The sequence below is a fragment of the Boleophthalmus pectinirostris genome, unplaced genomic scaffold (assembly GCF_026225935.1).
Source record: "Boleophthalmus pectinirostris isolate CB_2022bp ecotype Guang Dong unplaced genomic scaffold, ASM2622593v1 HiC_scaffold_22, whole genome shotgun sequence".
Classification (NCBI taxonomy): domain Eukaryota; kingdom Metazoa; phylum Chordata; class Actinopteri; order Gobiiformes; family Gobiidae; genus Boleophthalmus; species Boleophthalmus pectinirostris.
Genome location: NW_026571190.1, coordinates 36,484,518 through 36,501,900, shown reverse-complemented (window position 1 = coordinate 36,501,900; position 17,383 = coordinate 36,484,518). Strand labels below are relative to the sequence as shown.

Sequence of the window (17,383 nt, the reverse complement as noted above, 5' to 3'; positions counted from 1 at the left end):
AATAAACGTCTGTTCCAAATGTAATGGTCACTATTAGCACTACCTGTTGGACTTATCCCCCGGAGTCCCAATTACAGAAGGAAACAGTCTTCCTTTGTACCAGCGCAGCTTTGTTTACATAGATCAATGTGTTCCTCATTGTGGGAACATGCAAAACTACAAGAGCACCATAAATAGGCTGTATGTTACTCTGATAAGTTTAAAGGTGCGCCGTGTAACTCTGTACTTTTTTAGAACGAGGTATGGCGTTGGGGAGTAAAGGCGTTTTCTTCTTTAAAAGCTCAAATCTGAAGTCTGAAAAAGCTGCTACAACAGTTTAATACCAAATATAAAAGTCTAAACAATCATAATAATAATAATAAATCTCTATTTATAAAGCACTTTTAAAAGCAAGGTTTATAAAGTGCTGTACGAGCCGCAAAGAACAATAAAAAAGTATAAAAATGGCACACAAAAATACACAATGATGCAAACAAACCAATTAATTATAGTAAATATAATAAATAAATAACTAGAATCAGAATAAATAAGGAATAAAAATCTAACTAAAACCAGCTAAAGGAAGGACAAACGATAAAAATGGGTTTTAAGAAGTGATTTAAAAGATGATACCGATGGTAATACCTGACATCTGGACTTAGACTTAGACTTGTTTTAATTATAATAAATAAATGAATAAAGAAATAAAGAATCAAAATCAATCTAAAACCAGCTAAAGGAAGGACAAAGGACATCTAGACTGAGACCGAGACCGAGACTTAGACTCAGTTATTTATAATAAATAAACAAACAAACAAATAAATAAAGAGAATCTAAATAATAATAATAAAAACGGGTGATTTTAAAAAGTGATTTTTAAAGTTATTTAAAAGATGATACTGATGGTGCAAAAAATAAATAAATAAAATAAAACTAATACCTGACATTTGAACTTAGACTCAGTTAATTATAATAAATAAATAAAGAATAAAAATCTATCTAAAACCAGCTAAACGAAGGACAAACGATAAAAATTAGACCGAGACTTAGACCGAGTCCTAGCCCGAGTCCTAGACCGAGTCCTAGCCCGAGTCCTAGACCGAGTCCTAGACCGAGTCCTAGACCGAGTCCTAGACCGAGTCCTAGACCGAGTCCTAGCCCGAGTCCTACCTAGACCTAGCCCAGAGACCTAGACCCAGACTTAGACCGAGACTTAGATCGAGACCGAGACTTAGCCAGAGACCTAGACCTAGATCTAGACCTAGACCGAGACCTAGACCGAGCTAGACCGAGACTTAGACCGAGACTTAGACCGAGACTTAGACCGAGACTTAGACCGAGACTTAGACCGAGACTTAGACCGAGACCGAGACCGAGACTTAGACCGAGACCGAGACCTAGACCGAGACCGAGACCTAGACCGAGACCTAGACCGAGACTTAGACCGAGACTTAGACAGAGATCAAGACCTAGATCGAGACCGAGACCTAGACCGAGACCTAGACCGAGACCTAGACCGAGACTTAGTCTCAGTCTCGATCTCGGTCTCGATCTCGATCTAAGACTTAGACTTAGACTTAGAGATCCACAAGGGAAATACCTTGGACACAGTAGTTCACGCATCACATTATGTTGCAATAACAAAGAGTAAAAACTATAAAAACGGTAATAAATTTTAAATATGTTGCAATAAAACTAGCAAAACTGGGGTCAAATAAGGCAAAATTATATAAAAGTTAAAAAAAACAACAACAAAAAAACAGACATAGTGATATAAATAGAGTATATCACAGTTAATCTAAAACAAGAGACTCTCCTCTGACTCTGGCTCCAGTTCACTTACACTGAAAATGTAAATAAACCATTATGGAGAATTAGAAAAGGAGAGAGAGAGTTTGCGGAGGGTTGTCTCTTGTCTTTGATCTGCTTGTGTATAATCTGGAGCCTGTAAACCAAACGTCTGGTCTCTGTCTGTCTCTGTCTCTGTCTGTGTCTGTGTCTCTGTATCTCGGCGAGTGGAGCTTATGAGATGCTCCGGCGTCGGCCTCTCGGTCCCTCGGAGCAGGAGGCTGAGTGAAGGGAGATGGAAATGGGCCTCCCCACAGGGTCTGCTGCTCCACTGCCTACAGCCTCACGCACACGCACAATACACACACATACACACATGCACAACACACACACACACGCACATGCACAATACACACACATACACACACACACATGCACAATACACACACATACACACATGCACATGCACAATACACACACATACACACATATACACACATGCACATGCACACATACACACACACATACACACATACACTCATATATAGACATGCACAATACACACATCTAGACACACACATATATAGACACACACACACACACAACAATACACACGTACACACACATATAGACACATACACATATATACACGCACACATACACATGCACATACACACATCTAGACACACACAGACATACACAGGCACAACACACATACACACACATAGAGACGCAGACGCACAATACACACATACACACACATATAGACATACACAGGCACAACACACATACACACACATAGACACGCAGACGCACAATACACACATACACACACAAACATGCACACATACACACATATAGACACGCACAATACACACATACACACACACACACAAACATGCACACATACACACAGACACGCACAATACACACATATACACATACACACATATAGACACGCACACGCACAATACACACATACACACACGTATAGACACGCACAATACACACACATACACAAAACATGCACACATACACACATATAGACATACACACATATAGACACGCAGACGCACAATACACACATACACACATACACACACAAACATGCACAATACACACATACACACACATATAGACACGCACAATACACACATACACACACAAACATGCACACATACACACATAAACACACATATAAACATGCACACATACACATATAGACATACGCACATATAGACACGCACAACACACACATACACACACATATAGACACACACATAGATACTCAAACGTACACACATAAACACATACACACATAGACACGCACACACATACACATATAGACACATAGACGCATACACACACATATAGACATGCACACAGATATACACACACATATAGACACAGACACATACACACATAGACACACACATAGATACTCAAACTTACACACATAGACACGCACACACATACACATATAGACACATAGACGCATACACACACATATAGACATGCACACAGATATACACACACATAGACACACACACACACAAAGAGGCATGGCAAAAACGTTCAAAACTATTAAATAACACTATAATTGGACCTGGATATTCACATTTAAAACTTGGATTTCAATACTGAAGAATAAACTCAATATTCAGTATTCTTCCCAATGCCACAATGAAATAAAACACCTTTTATTTAGACAAAAATCCAAAATATATAATATCGTACCATGAGATGCATATCGTGATAATATCGAGAGATTTGGATATCGTTACATCCCCAACTTTAACTAATAGTATTCTTTCTTTTCTATTCTTCTTCTTGCTCTGACACAGCTCAAGATCATTCTAAAGCTTCAGGAAAGATTCAGTTCTGTCCTGTGAATATTACTTTTTTTAGTTTCAATACTAGTTTTAGTATCGATTAGTATCTGATTTTTGATACTTTTGACCCCCCTACTCATAAATGAACTGGAATTTACGCAAAAACAACGATTAAAACTAAAGAAAATGAAAAAAATTGAAAATGTCGACTCAACTTGTGAAGTACACATTTTCATCTAACTCAATAATGTCTTGCTGTTGCCGCTGTTGTCCCATATAACTCCTTAAAACCTCAATAAAATAAATAAAAAGTGATGAAACGTTTGGTCAACTTAAACACCACAGACCGATAAAACAAGTAAATAACTACAACCGAAATCTCATATGGAACAGAAACTCTTCTGGACACACCCCTAAAACATGGACACTATAACACAGCTCTGATCCAAAAGTAAAAGTCGACTTCGAGAATGTGACTGTACTATTTGTTTTTGGGTATATTTAAAGATGCACTGTGTAACTTTGGTAACACTTTAGTTTAGGGACCACATATTAAGAGCTAGGAAATACTAAAATGCATAATAAGTGCTTTATTATATCTTTGTTAATATTTATCAATTATTTTCAGTGCGTTTTTGGGCTGTATACGCACTGAAATCTTAATAAACATGAATAAGTGTTTGATAAATACCAACTAATAGCCAAATAACAGATAATTAGAACACGAATTACAACTTAGTTAGTGATTAATATGTGGTTCCACTTCTAGTGAGGGGAACAGAACCTGCTCGTCTCCATGGAGATGTTATTGTTTTTCCTGGAATGTTCCACATGGTCCCTGTCCTGTTCGATCTTTTGAATTTCAATTAAGAACAAAAAACAATGAAATGAGAAAAGTTTGAGTTTTTTATTGATTTAAGTTTGTTGTTTCATTTTTCCGTTTTAGTGTCAAATAAAAAACAGACTGAAAAAAAAAAAAAAAAAAACAGGACTAAGCCAGGACTAAAATGGGACTAAATCAGGACTAAAACAGGTCTAAAACAGGATTAAACCAAGACTAAATCAGGACTTAAACGTGAGTAAATCAGGTCTAAACCAGGACTAAACCATGTCTAAACAAGGATTAAACCATGTCTAAACCAGGTCTAAACCAGGACTAAACCAGGACTAAATCAAAATTAGGTTTAAAATAGATCTAAACCAGGTCAAAACCAGGTCTAAACCAGGTCAAAACCAGAACTAAACTAGGGCTAAACTATGACTAAACCAGGACTAAAATGGGACTAAACCAGGTCTAAACCAATTCTAAACCAGGTCTAAACCAGAACTAAACTAAAGGCTAAACTATGACTAAACCAGGACTAAAAATGGGACTAAACCAGGTCTAAACCAGGACTAAACCAAGGTCTAAACCAGGAACTAAACTAGGGCTAAACTAGGACTAAACCAGGACTAAACAAGGATTAAACCATGTCTAAACCAGGTCTAAACCAATTCTAAACCAGGTCTAAACCAGAACTAAACTATGGCTAAACTATGACTAAACCAGGACTAAAATGGGACTAAACCAGGTCTAAACCAGGACTAAATCAAAATTAGGTTTAAAATAGATCTAAACCAGGTCAAAAGCAGGTCTAAATCAGGTCTAAACCAGGACTAAACCAGGTCTAAACCAGAACTAAACTAGGGCTAAACTATGACTAAACCAGGACTAAACCGGGACTAAAATGGGACTAAATCAGGTCTAAACCAGGTCTAAACCAGGACTAAAACGGGACTAAATCAGGACTAAACCAGGACTAAACCATGTCTAAACAAGGATTAAACCATGTCTAAACCAGGTCTAAACCAGGACTAAACCAGATCTAATCCAGAACTAAACCAGGACTAAAACGGGACTAAATCAGGGCTAAACCAGGACTAAACCATGTCTAAACAAGGATTAAACCATGTCTAAACCAGGTCTAAACCAGGACTAAACCAGATCTAATCCAGAACTAAACCAGGACTAAACCAGGACCTTTATTTCCAATATTGAAATTAAATTAAAGTCATCATGCCTATTTCAATTTTGATATTTTATTCTGTCTGGTTTATTTGCCCCGGAAGTTCTGCTGCTTAGCGCCGTGAGTGAATTCAGTGTCCCTCAACAAAGTTTATCACCTCACTGCTTCCCGTTTCTCATCATGGAGTTGAACAGTGACTTTCTAAGACGTGAAAGTAAACGCGTCGCTATAAAAGAAGACGACATGTTTATCCTCAAAATGACAATGATTTTTCAGGTAAGTCTTTCTAGCAGCAGAACTTCCGGGCAAATAAACTAGAGAATAAAATATCAAAACTGAAATAGACACAGAGACAGAGCGTTTTTTGATTGGTGTAATTTGAAATAAACTTTAATTTAAATATTGGAAATAAAGGTCGAAATCAGTTTTTTGTTTGACACTAAAATGGAATAATGAAATAACAAACTGTTTTCCCACTTTGTGTTTCGTTCTTAATTGAAATTCAAAAGAACGAATGGTACACAGACCAACTACAATCAACTATTTTGGATTTATTTAATTTATATTTGTTTAGATCAAACCAGAGAGAGGAGGTCGTTTTTGGGTGTGTTTAAAGTTGCACTGCGTAACTTGTAACCTGCTCGTCTAAAACAGGTCTAAACCAGGACTAAATCAAAACCAGGTCTAAAACAGGTCAAAAACAGGTGTAAACCAGGACTAAATCAAAATCAGGTCTAAAACAGGTCTAAACCAGGACTAAATCAAAATCAGGTCTAAAACAGGTCTAAACCAGGACTAAATCAAAATCAGGTCTAAACCAGAACTAAACTAGGGCTAAACTATGACTAAACAAGGACTAAACCGGGACTAAATCAGGTCTAAACCAGGTCTAAACCAGGTCTAAACCAGAACTAAACTAGGGCTAAACTATGACTAAACCAGGACTAAACCGGGACTAAATCAGGACTAAACCAGGACTAAACCAGGTCTAAACCAGAACTAAACTAGGGCTAAACTATGACTAAACCAGGACTAAAATGGGACTAAATCAGGTCTAAATCAGGTCTAAACCAGGTCTAAACCAGGTCTAAACCAGGACTAAATCAAAATCAGGTCTAAACCAGGTCTAAACTAGAACTAAACTAGGGCTAAACTATGACTAAACCAGGACTAAAATGGACTAAACCAGGACTAAACCAGGTCTAAACCAGGACAAAAGCAGGTCTAAACTAGAACTAAACTAGGGCTAAACTATGATTAAACCAGGACTAAATCAGGTTTAAACCAGGACTAAAACGGGACTAAACCAGGACTAAACCAGGTCTAAACCAGAACTAAACTAGGGCTAAACTATGACTAAACCAGGACTAAAATGGGACTAAATCAGGTCTAAATCAGGTCTAAACCAGGACTAAACCAGGTCTAAACCAGGTCTAAACCAGGACTAAATCAAAATCAGGTCTAAACCAGGTCTAAACTAGAACTAAACTAGGGCTAAACTATGACTAAACCAGGACTAAAATGGACTAAACCAGGACTAAACCAGGACTAAACCAGGACTAAACCAGGTCTAAACCAGGTCTAAACCAGGACTAAATCAAAATCAGGTCTAAAACAGATCTAAACCAGGTCAAAAGCAGGTCTAAACTAGAACTAAACTAGGGCTAAACTATGATTAAACCAGGACTAAATCAGGTTTAAACCAGGACTAAAATGGGACTAAACCAGGACTAAACCAGGTCTCCATGGAGATGTTATTGCTTTCTCTGGAATGTTCCACAGTATGTCACTACAGTTAACTATCTTTCGTTTATTCAGTGCGCTTTTACTGCTGAAAAACACGACTTGTCTTCGTTGTCATTGTCTTTGTGGAGTTAAGTTTAATGCCTCAACGTGGAACATTCGAGGTCAAATAACATCTCCATGGAGACGAGCAGACGGCAGACCCCCCTCCTCTGTGAAAGTTACACAGTGCACCTTAAATTGAAAATAAAACACAGCGTGGACTAGATCATCGCTGAGTGTTTATTTAGTCGCGGTTACCATGGTGATTTGGTTTTAGTTTGGTTTATTCTGTCAACACAATTAAAGCAGGTTGTGTCACTCAGATAAATATAAGCAGATACCGGAGTGGAAAGGCACAGGCTGGAGCTTGTGTTCACTGGACAATTGAACATGTAATACTTTTATAAACAAGAATAATACACACGCAGGAAATACAACTTCAACATTTAGAACGTTTCTGTTCAATAAGAGGTTCAGTACTTGAGCTTTAAAGGTCCGATATTACACAGAATTGACTCTTGTGAATTTGAAGACATGATATAATGTTGTTATTTTCTCTACAACTAAATCAGGTCTAAACCAGGTCTAAACTATGACTAAACCAGGACTAAACCAGGTTTAAACCAGGACTAAACCAGGTCTAAACCAGGACTAAGCCCAGACTAAGCCAGGTCTAAACTAGGTCTAAACTATGACTAAACCAGATCTAAACTATGACTAAACCAGGTCTAAACCAGGACTAAACCAGGTCTAAACTATGACTAAACCAGATCTAAACCAGGACTAAACCAGGTCTAAACTAGAACTAAAGCAGGTCTAAATCACTTCTAAACCAGGTCTAAACTATGACTAAACCAGGTCTAAACCAGGACTAAACCAGGTCTAAACCAGGACTAAACCAGGTCTAAACTATGACTAAACCAGATCTAAACCAGGACTAAACCAGGTCTAAACTAGAACTAAAGCAGGTCTAAATCACTTCTAAACCAGGACTAAACCAGGTCTAAACCAGGTCTAAACCAGGACTAAACCAGGTCTAAACCAGGACTAAACCAGGTCTAAACTATGACTAAACCAGATCTAAACCAGGACTAAACCAGGTCTAAACTAGAACTAAAGCAGGTCTAAATCACTTCTAAACCAGGACTAAACCAGGACTAAACCAGGTCTAAACCAGGTCTAAAACAGGACTAAAACAGGACTAAACCAAAATCAGGTCTAAACCAGGCCTAAACCAGGTCTAAAACAGGACCAAAACCAGGTCTAAACCAGAACTAAAGCAGGTTTAAACCAGGACTAAAACCAGGTCTAAACCAGGACTAAACCAGACCTAAACCAGACCTAAACCAGGACTAAACCAGACATAAACCAGACCTAAACCAGACGTCTAAACCAGGTCTAAACCAGGTCTAAACCAAAATCAGGTCTAAACCAGGCCTAAAACGGGTCTAAAACAGGTCTAAACCAGATCTAAACCAGGTCTAAACCAGGACTAAACCAGGATTAAACTAGAACTAAACCAGGTCTAAACCAGGTCTAAATAATAATCTATATTAGTCTGTTTTGAGCTTTGGGGATGTGGACACTCTGTTCCACCTTGTGATGTCATGAAGCTGTAGTTTTAGTTTTAGCTCAGCAGAGTTTGGCAATCCCAGATCTGAAATTATCCAAATAATTCACATGACATCACAAGGTGGAACAGCATTTTCTGTTTGAGAGAAGACCTCAGCCTAGATACAAGAGTTATTTTTTTGCATAATATAGGACCTTTAATCAACAGAATTTCCATATTTTTCCCAACAAAACTCACATTCTTGGGCACATGCTCGTTTTTTTTCTCAGCCTCTACTCCTACATACTGTCGCAAACCACAATTTTCGCCGCACGGCCATACACGAAACCCCACGCAATTTACTATAATGACCGATCAATAGGCCTATTCTATCGCTCCTGCAGCCCTTAACATCTCCTCACACGCCCCCCCCTTCCCAACCTCCCCTCCATGTCCATCCTCTCCCCCTACAGGAGCCTTTGTTGTACTGCATCTCTGTCTCATTTCAGGCCATCTGTGACCACGGCAGCCAATTCTTACTTCTATTAACGACATTTCCGTCAAAAAAAAAAAAAAAAAAGAAAAAAAGTGACTTAATGTGTTTAGCAGCCATTCAAAGTGTCATGGTTTTGTATTTGGATTTTCATAACCCAAACCCGTGCATGCATCGCCTCATTTTTGGTCATTGATAAAAAAATAAAAATAAAAAAAAAAGTTTGCATCTTTGTAGTTCTCAGTGGATGTTTTTTTTTTTTTTTTTTTTTTTTTTTTTTTTAATGTGGTCCAATCCAAACGCAGACACATAAGGAGCGAAAAAGCTTCCAAAATTTTCACACCATAGCAGCTCATGTGAAGACTTGGTTGTAGAGTGTGAGTGAGTAACTGTGAAGGAGCTTTTATAACAGTTTTCCATGTATCTTCTGTCTGGTGTCAATGTTTGTCAAACCAGATTGATTTCTTTAAGCTCGCAGTCAAAAGGCGAGCGGAGCAGGCTGTGGCGGTTTGGGATTCCGTCAGATAAGGAGACGCAGACATATCGTTTTCGGATTTCGAAATGTGTAAAAAGTGTTATGGTTTTATTTTTAGACGCGCGGTTTTAGCGAGGGAGACGGCCGTGGGAAATTCGGTCGCTTCGAACGCGAAACGACTGGTCAGCGGCGTCGTGCGGCTGTGTGAATGTCAACGGATTTATTATTTCTAGGGGTGTGACGATGTCCAAGTCTCACGATACGATATCCAAGTCTCACGATACGATATCCAAGTCTGTCTCAAGATACGATATCCAAGCCTCACGATACGATATCCAACAATATGATATCCAAGTCTCACGATACCATGTCCAAGCCACACGATATAATATCCTAGCCTCAAGATACGATATCCAAGCCTCACGATACGATATCCAAAAATATGATATCCAAGTCTCACGATACCATGTCCAAGTCTCACCATACGATATCCAAGTCTCACGATACGATATCTAAGTCTCACAATACGATATCCAACAATACGGTATCCAAGTCTCACAATATGATATCCAAGTGTCACGATACGATATCCAAGTCTGTCTCAAGATACGATATCCAAGCCTCACGATACGATATCCAAAAATATGATATCCAAGTCTCACGATACCATGTCCAAGTCTCACGATATAATATCCAATACGATATCCAAGATACGATATCCAAGTCTCACGATACGATATCCAAGTCTGTCTCAAGATACGATATCCAAAGCCACACCATACGATATCCAAGCCTCATGATACGATATCCAACAATATGATATCCAAGTCTCACAATACGATATCCAATAGTCATGATGCGATATCCAAGTCACCATACGATATCCAAGCCTCACGATACGATATCCAAGCCTCACCATACGATATGCAAGCCTCACGATACAATATCCAACAATACGATATCCAAGTCTCACGATATGATATCCAACAATACGATATCCAAGTCTCACCATACGATATCCCATACGATCCAATCACGATACGATATCCAAGTGTCACGATGCGATATCCGAGTCTCACGATACAATGTCCGAGTCTCACGATACGATGTCCGAGTCTCACGATACGATGTCCGAGTCTCACGATACGATATCCGAGTCTCACGATACGATATCCAAGCCTCACGATACGATATCCAAGTCTCACGATACGATATCCAAGCCTCACGATACGATATCCAAGCCTCACAACACGATATCGTCACGGTATGAACCTCATGGTACAATATTTTTTGAGATATCGTGGGAAAGCTCACGATATGGTGGAGAGGCGCACGAATCCAAATCTCTTGTTACAATATACATCTCATGGTACGATATTTATTGCGATATTTTGTGGAGACAAAACTGTGAATATGCTACTTTTTCCTTCTTAAAACGCCTTGACACGACTTAATCCAGTTTTGTTTTTGCTTCCACAAAATATCGCAATAAATATCGTACCGCGAGGTTCATACCGTGACTATATCGCATCGTGAGAATTGAATATCGTTACACCCCTAGTATTTATTGGTTAATTGATAAATATAATCATACACATACTACATTGACAGTATTGACAGTAACCAGGACCTCTCCAAATCCAAATTCACTTTATTTATGTACATTTTACCAAAAAAAAAAAAAAAAGGGCACAGAGATAAAAAAAAATTAAGACAACAAAAAGGTAGATTGTTAAAATTTGATCATTCCAGTCCTAAAACAATAAAACCATTCAACTCAAATAAAAGCAAAAACCATAAAATTATAAAATAGCAGTAAATAAATAAAAGAGACAGAGGACCACACAAAACTAAAGTGTCACCATATAGTTTATTAAGAATGATTCAGGGTTATTATTTGGCCTAACTCTGCTGTCTAACTTTTTAATTAAGTAATTATTACCCTTTAATCAATGTTAATAAACTATGAATTAAGTCTTTATTAAAGGGTATGTTATAATGTTGTGTCCTCATCAAAAACATACTCTTGAGTTGTGTTTTGTTTCATTCGCACATGTTTTACGCTGAGTCCTTCTCTCAAACGGAAAACACTTTGTTCCACCTTGTGATGTCATGTGGCGATACAGGAAGTGCTCCGTTGGGTTTTTACACTCCACACACCTTTACTGAAATCATTTGGATGATTTCAGATCTGGAATTGCTGATCTATACTTGGCGAGAGCTAAAAAAAAAAAAAAAAACTGTAGCTGTTGAACTTGAACACTACAGCTTCATGACCAGTGTTGGGGAGTAACAGATTACCTGTAGCAGAGTTACGTAATCAGAGTACAAATTATGAGTAACTATTCGGTTACAGTTACTGTGTCCATGAGTGGTAATTGGATTACAGTTACTTTGTTGAAATAAATGGATTACATGGCGGTATTTTCCTGTTTTCACATTTTGGGCTAAACCAGAACTAAACCAGAACTAAACCAGGTCTAAACCAGGTCTAAACCAGGTCTAAACCAGGTCTAAACCAGGTCTAAACCAGGTCTAAACAATATGACACTAAAAGAGTGGACATACTTTAAGGCAGCAGTGATCTCATATAAAAATAATTTCTCTATCAATAATATCTTTAATATGGTTAAGTAAAAACTGGACTTTTTATTGTCTTTGAGCAGACAAAACATCTCATGTTAAGATTCTCATCTTTGCTACTTTACAGCAAACAAAAACCTGTTCATGGAGACTTGGGCTCAACAGACAATTTGAAGAGAACAAACAAGAATTTTCAGGATGTGGTTGGTACATTCATGTAGTTTAAAAAAGCATGACAATATCAAGTAATCCAAAATATTCAGATTACATTACGTTAAATAATTTAATGGATCACGTTACAAACTACATTTTGGTGTCTGTAATCTGTAATCTGTAGGGAATTACATTTTAAAAGTAATCTTCCCAACACTGTTCATGACATCATAAGGTGGAACAGAGTGTTTCGAGCTTTGGAGATGTAGACAGACTAATAAAAGGATTACTCAAACATGTGAATGAAACAAAACACAACTCCAGGTTTGTGTGTGATGATTTAACAATGTTCCAACATGACTAAAAGCTCACATGAGTCAGTTTGAGTAATACGGGACCTTTAAGACTAATCTGAAGGGATGAAACAGTAACCGAAATATCGTTTTATCGTATCGTCAGAAGAAATATCGTGATATCGTATCGTCAGAAGTCTCACAATAATATCGAGAGCGGTCACAATATATCAAATTATAAGTTCCTTTGCTTCAATGCATTGTTGTTTAGTAGGAACAGCTCATAAACATCGGGAACTACATATCCCATGATTCATTTCAGCGCAAACGACATGAAGTTTTACGATTTTACTTGAATTCTTGAGATTCTGACAGTAATAATTCACACGAAAATCTTATCTTAAAGTATTTTAAAAGCAAAGAAAGTGTCCTATCTAGAATTATATTTGCCTCTCCAAAATATTGCAGTAAATATCGTACCGTGAGATGCATATCGCGATTAATCAGACTAGTTTATGGCTAAAAATCTCTAGTTTATTATCATATTTTATACTTTCTAACGCTGCTGCCACTTACGAGACCGGAGCCGTCAATCGAGACAGCTGAGCCTCGCTTAATAAGAAAAATAACAACTCCCGATTTCCATTTATAGGTTTATTTACCCTTGATGCATTGCTTCAGATCACCCTGCGTGCGTATGTATGACTGGTGTTGACTCACATCCGGCCACATCTCGCCCTCGACAGGTGCAGGAGGAACCGGCCTCGCACACACACACACGCGCGCAAACACCGAGAATAGACCGCTTTCATTTACCTAATTGTTCACGTGAATCTGCCGTGACGCTCTGACCAGGAGTTGAGACGAGCACGAGCAAAAAAAACGAAACAGCGACGCGTACTCGAAGCCACGTTTAAGAAGATACTGAGTCAGTGTTAAGAGTTCTAAGTGCGCGCAGCAGTGAGGGAGCCAGGGCCTTGACCAATGTGAGTCGGTTTTTCTGAGGTGATTTTGTTCTGCAGGGTTTGTGAAGCGCTTTGGGGCCCAGAGCAGATGAAAGGTGCTATTTAAATGTAAGTGCCACTCCATTCCTTCATTTCCTTCATGTCCTACTGCAGCCTGTCACCCCACTCCCACACACATAAACCAGCACGCACACACCCCGAGCACAGACACTCCTCCTTCACCTGTCCTTTCCTCCTCATCTGTGCGCACTGTCCAGCCAGGGCTCCTACACCTTTACCTTAAGTGGACGATATGTGACATGAAGAGGGCAGTCAGTGTAGAATATAACTCATTAACGTATTTATCCGAATGATTTATGGACAGAATGAATCCTACATTAATATTCTGTTTCCCTTCTCAAATTTATTGGTCTAAGATTTGTGATTAGTAATTGTTATTTATTCTTCTGAAGAATATATTTAAAGAATACGCTTTTTAGTAGGTTTTAATTCTATTTTACATTGTACATGGAGGCGACACTGTATAAAATGTATGTTCATTAAATACATGTATTTGATTACATTTTATACTTTTTAAAATAATAGTTAATAGTATTTTCCAAGTGAGCATGTGAGTGTAGGAGCCCTGTGGACAGTGTTTGAGTGTGCTTCCTGTGACCCCTGCTGTAACAGTGCTGTGTGCTGTCCTCCCGTGTCCCTGGTCCCTGTGGTTTGTGCAGGTGCCCTTTCTGCATCTACTCCACCAACCGTCCGGCGGCCATGGAGTGCCACCTCAAGACGCACTGTAAGATGGAGTATCGCTGCCGCATCTGCCAAGGACTGTGGCCAGACCAGGCCGCGCTGGAGGGCCACATGCGCGCCCATCGCCTGGGCAACCACTACAAGTGTGAGCAGTGCGGATACCTGTCCAAGACGGCCAACAAGCTGATCGAGCACGTGCGCGTGCACACGGGGGAGCGGCCCTACCACTGTGACCGCTGCTCCTACAGCTGCAAGCGCAAAGACAACCTGAACCTGCACAAGAAGCTCAAACACGCGCCGCGCCACCCGCTGGCACGCTGCCACGACTGCCCCCTCACCACCCCGCACCCCTTCGTCTACAGCCGCCACGTCAAGAAACGCCAGCGCGCGGCGGAGGAGGACGAGGAGGAGGAGAGGGAGGAGAGGGCGTCTCCGGCCACATCGCACTTCCTGTTGGGAGCAGGAAGCAGCGGGGGCAGCAGCAGCAGCAGCCCGCTCATGAACCTGAGTGCCTCCCAGGCTCTGCAGTCTGTGGCCCTGTCCCTCACTTTAGGCAAGTCCCTCAGACCCATGGACCCCCCCATGGACCCCCCCAGTGCTAACGGCCCCCCCTTCTGCTCCCCCCTAGAGCACTACACAAACTGTGAGCGCCCCCTCATCCCCCTCACCACCCTCTACACATTCCAGCGGCCCGGCCCCTCCCCCCGGCCCGGCCCCTCCCCCCGCTCGCCTCCTCCTCCTCCCACAAACACTCCTTCCTGGCTTACCTGGGACTCACCGAGAGGGCCAAGACTGTGTGACTCGAGAGCGCCCCCTCACTCCGACTGTGGGCGCTCGCTCTTTTCCAATCAGACCAGCAGAATAAGCTGGAGCAGACTCACATATTGAACATAAAAACATTTATAAGAGTAAAAGGCTGTACATGCTAAAGGCATTTATATCAAGAAGCTGCTTTTCTTATCAGTTCTATCGATTGAATTATTACTACTTCAGCTACTACTCTCTGACTTTCTGTTTTTAAATGTCTGAATGAGCTGGAACCGGTCGCATTATCCGAGGAAACTAACGTATCTCCGTTTTATAGCTATTTTCTTTAGTCGTTTGACGATATAAAAGGTGAAAAAGACAAAGGAAAACTTGCAAGTCCTATATTTTAGTGCATTTTTGTCTATTGCTATTATGCATCAAAATAGCATGCCTGGTTCTGTGTTTCAACTTAGCTTTGGCGTCATTAGGAAGCTAAATTCAAAATCTTTCAAGTGTTCGCGGCGGACAGGAACGAAGCGCTTCTCGCTGGAGTAAAGGCACGTTTCCATAGCAACGCCTCAAAACCACGCACTTACTTATTTATCAATCTTGTACATAGTTTTTGTAGCCCCTCCCTTTCCTTCCCATGTTTTTTTTTTTTTTTTTTTTTTTTCGTATTTTTTGGTGAATTCATATTATGCATAACTGCTGCCTCATATCCCTGGGCGTCTCAAAATCAATACCGTTTTTTTTAAAGCTTACGAAAATAAGCTGTGAACTTGACGGGCGCGATATTAATAGTATGTCACTCTATAGAAGTATTTGCACTCCCTGTTGTCGGAAAAAGGCAGTTTGAGACGAGTTCAGCTGGACAAGGTGAATCGTTATTGCTGAGACCACGCGAATATGAATGCGGCTTTATATGCACACTATGTATCACACATCTACTATAGTTAGAGGAGCTATGAGATAATTGTTTTGTGGAGGTGACCGCTGCCGACGCGCACGGGACACCACAGGCCGATTCAATGGTGCTTTTTGGAGATTTTTGTAATTTTTTGTGTATAAAAAAAAGAAAAAAACTGTTCCAAAATGACTTGAATGAATGTATTTTCGTTGATGTACAAGTGACGGAGAAGTTCGAACGGCGACGTCGTCTGGAAAGCTAGTGGTGGCCTTCATGTTATTTTTTTTTTATTATTTTCACTTTTGTACTGAGCCTTTTACATCATGACATTTTCTACTAACACGCAAATACAGAATAGAGCTGCGTTCGGCGGTGAAAAGGCGCCGGGAGACATGGTACTTATCGTTTCACGCCCCCTTTTTTTGTTTCTGTCAATCTTCTGAGTTTTAATTGCACTTAATGTAGTTACACTTCAAGCCAAAAGCACTTAATCTCGTATGTTCTCTTTTGATTTGAAAAGTCAGTCCAAGATATTGCTATGTAAATGAAAACGGTGTTCATTCGAGTCCTACTTTATGAGATGGGTCAGTATGGCAGTGAACAATGCGTGGGTTCGACGAGAGGCGCCGATGTTCTACCCTATATTTAACATTTTTAATATAATGCAAATGGAGCAATCGCTAAATTACAACCAGTGCCGCTGCTTCTGAGACTTCGCGGCGACTGTTGTACATGTATGTCTACGCCGGAATGTTCAGCAAGCAAATATCGCCGAAAAAGTTTTAAGATCGTCTGAAAACACAAACTGGAAAAAAAGAAAAATGAAATGGATTTAAACAGCACATCTCACGATCTTGTTTAGGTGTTTGATTTTTAAGAAAAAGTTAACCGTGACTAACTAAAAAACTATTTATTTGACTCATTTATTGGAGAGAGTCGTTTGTTTGACAGCACAAATCAGTTCAGCTGCTGTAGTTTCAATTAAATCAGCTCTTTTAAGGTCAAATTGTGTTAAAACGAAGCTCAGATTAAAGTTTAACTTGAGTAACGGAGCTTCACACAGGACATGCCTCCAGTTAGCGTC

At 39.7% G+C, this 17,383-nt stretch overlaps 1 protein-coding gene across 1 annotated transcript in view; it reads left to right on the top strand.

Annotated features, from left to right (window-relative positions):
- Positions 1-15,533, top strand: part of znf827 (zinc finger protein 827) — a 288,642-nt gene extending 273,109 nt beyond the window's left edge. The window contains exon 14 of the mRNA XM_055158504.1: positions 14,624-15,533. Within this exon, the coding sequence (XP_055014479.1) occupies positions 14,624-15,533 (910 nt within the window). The remainder of the gene's footprint in view (positions 1-14,623) is intronic.
- Positions 15,534-17,383: the final 1,850 nt, after the last annotated feature.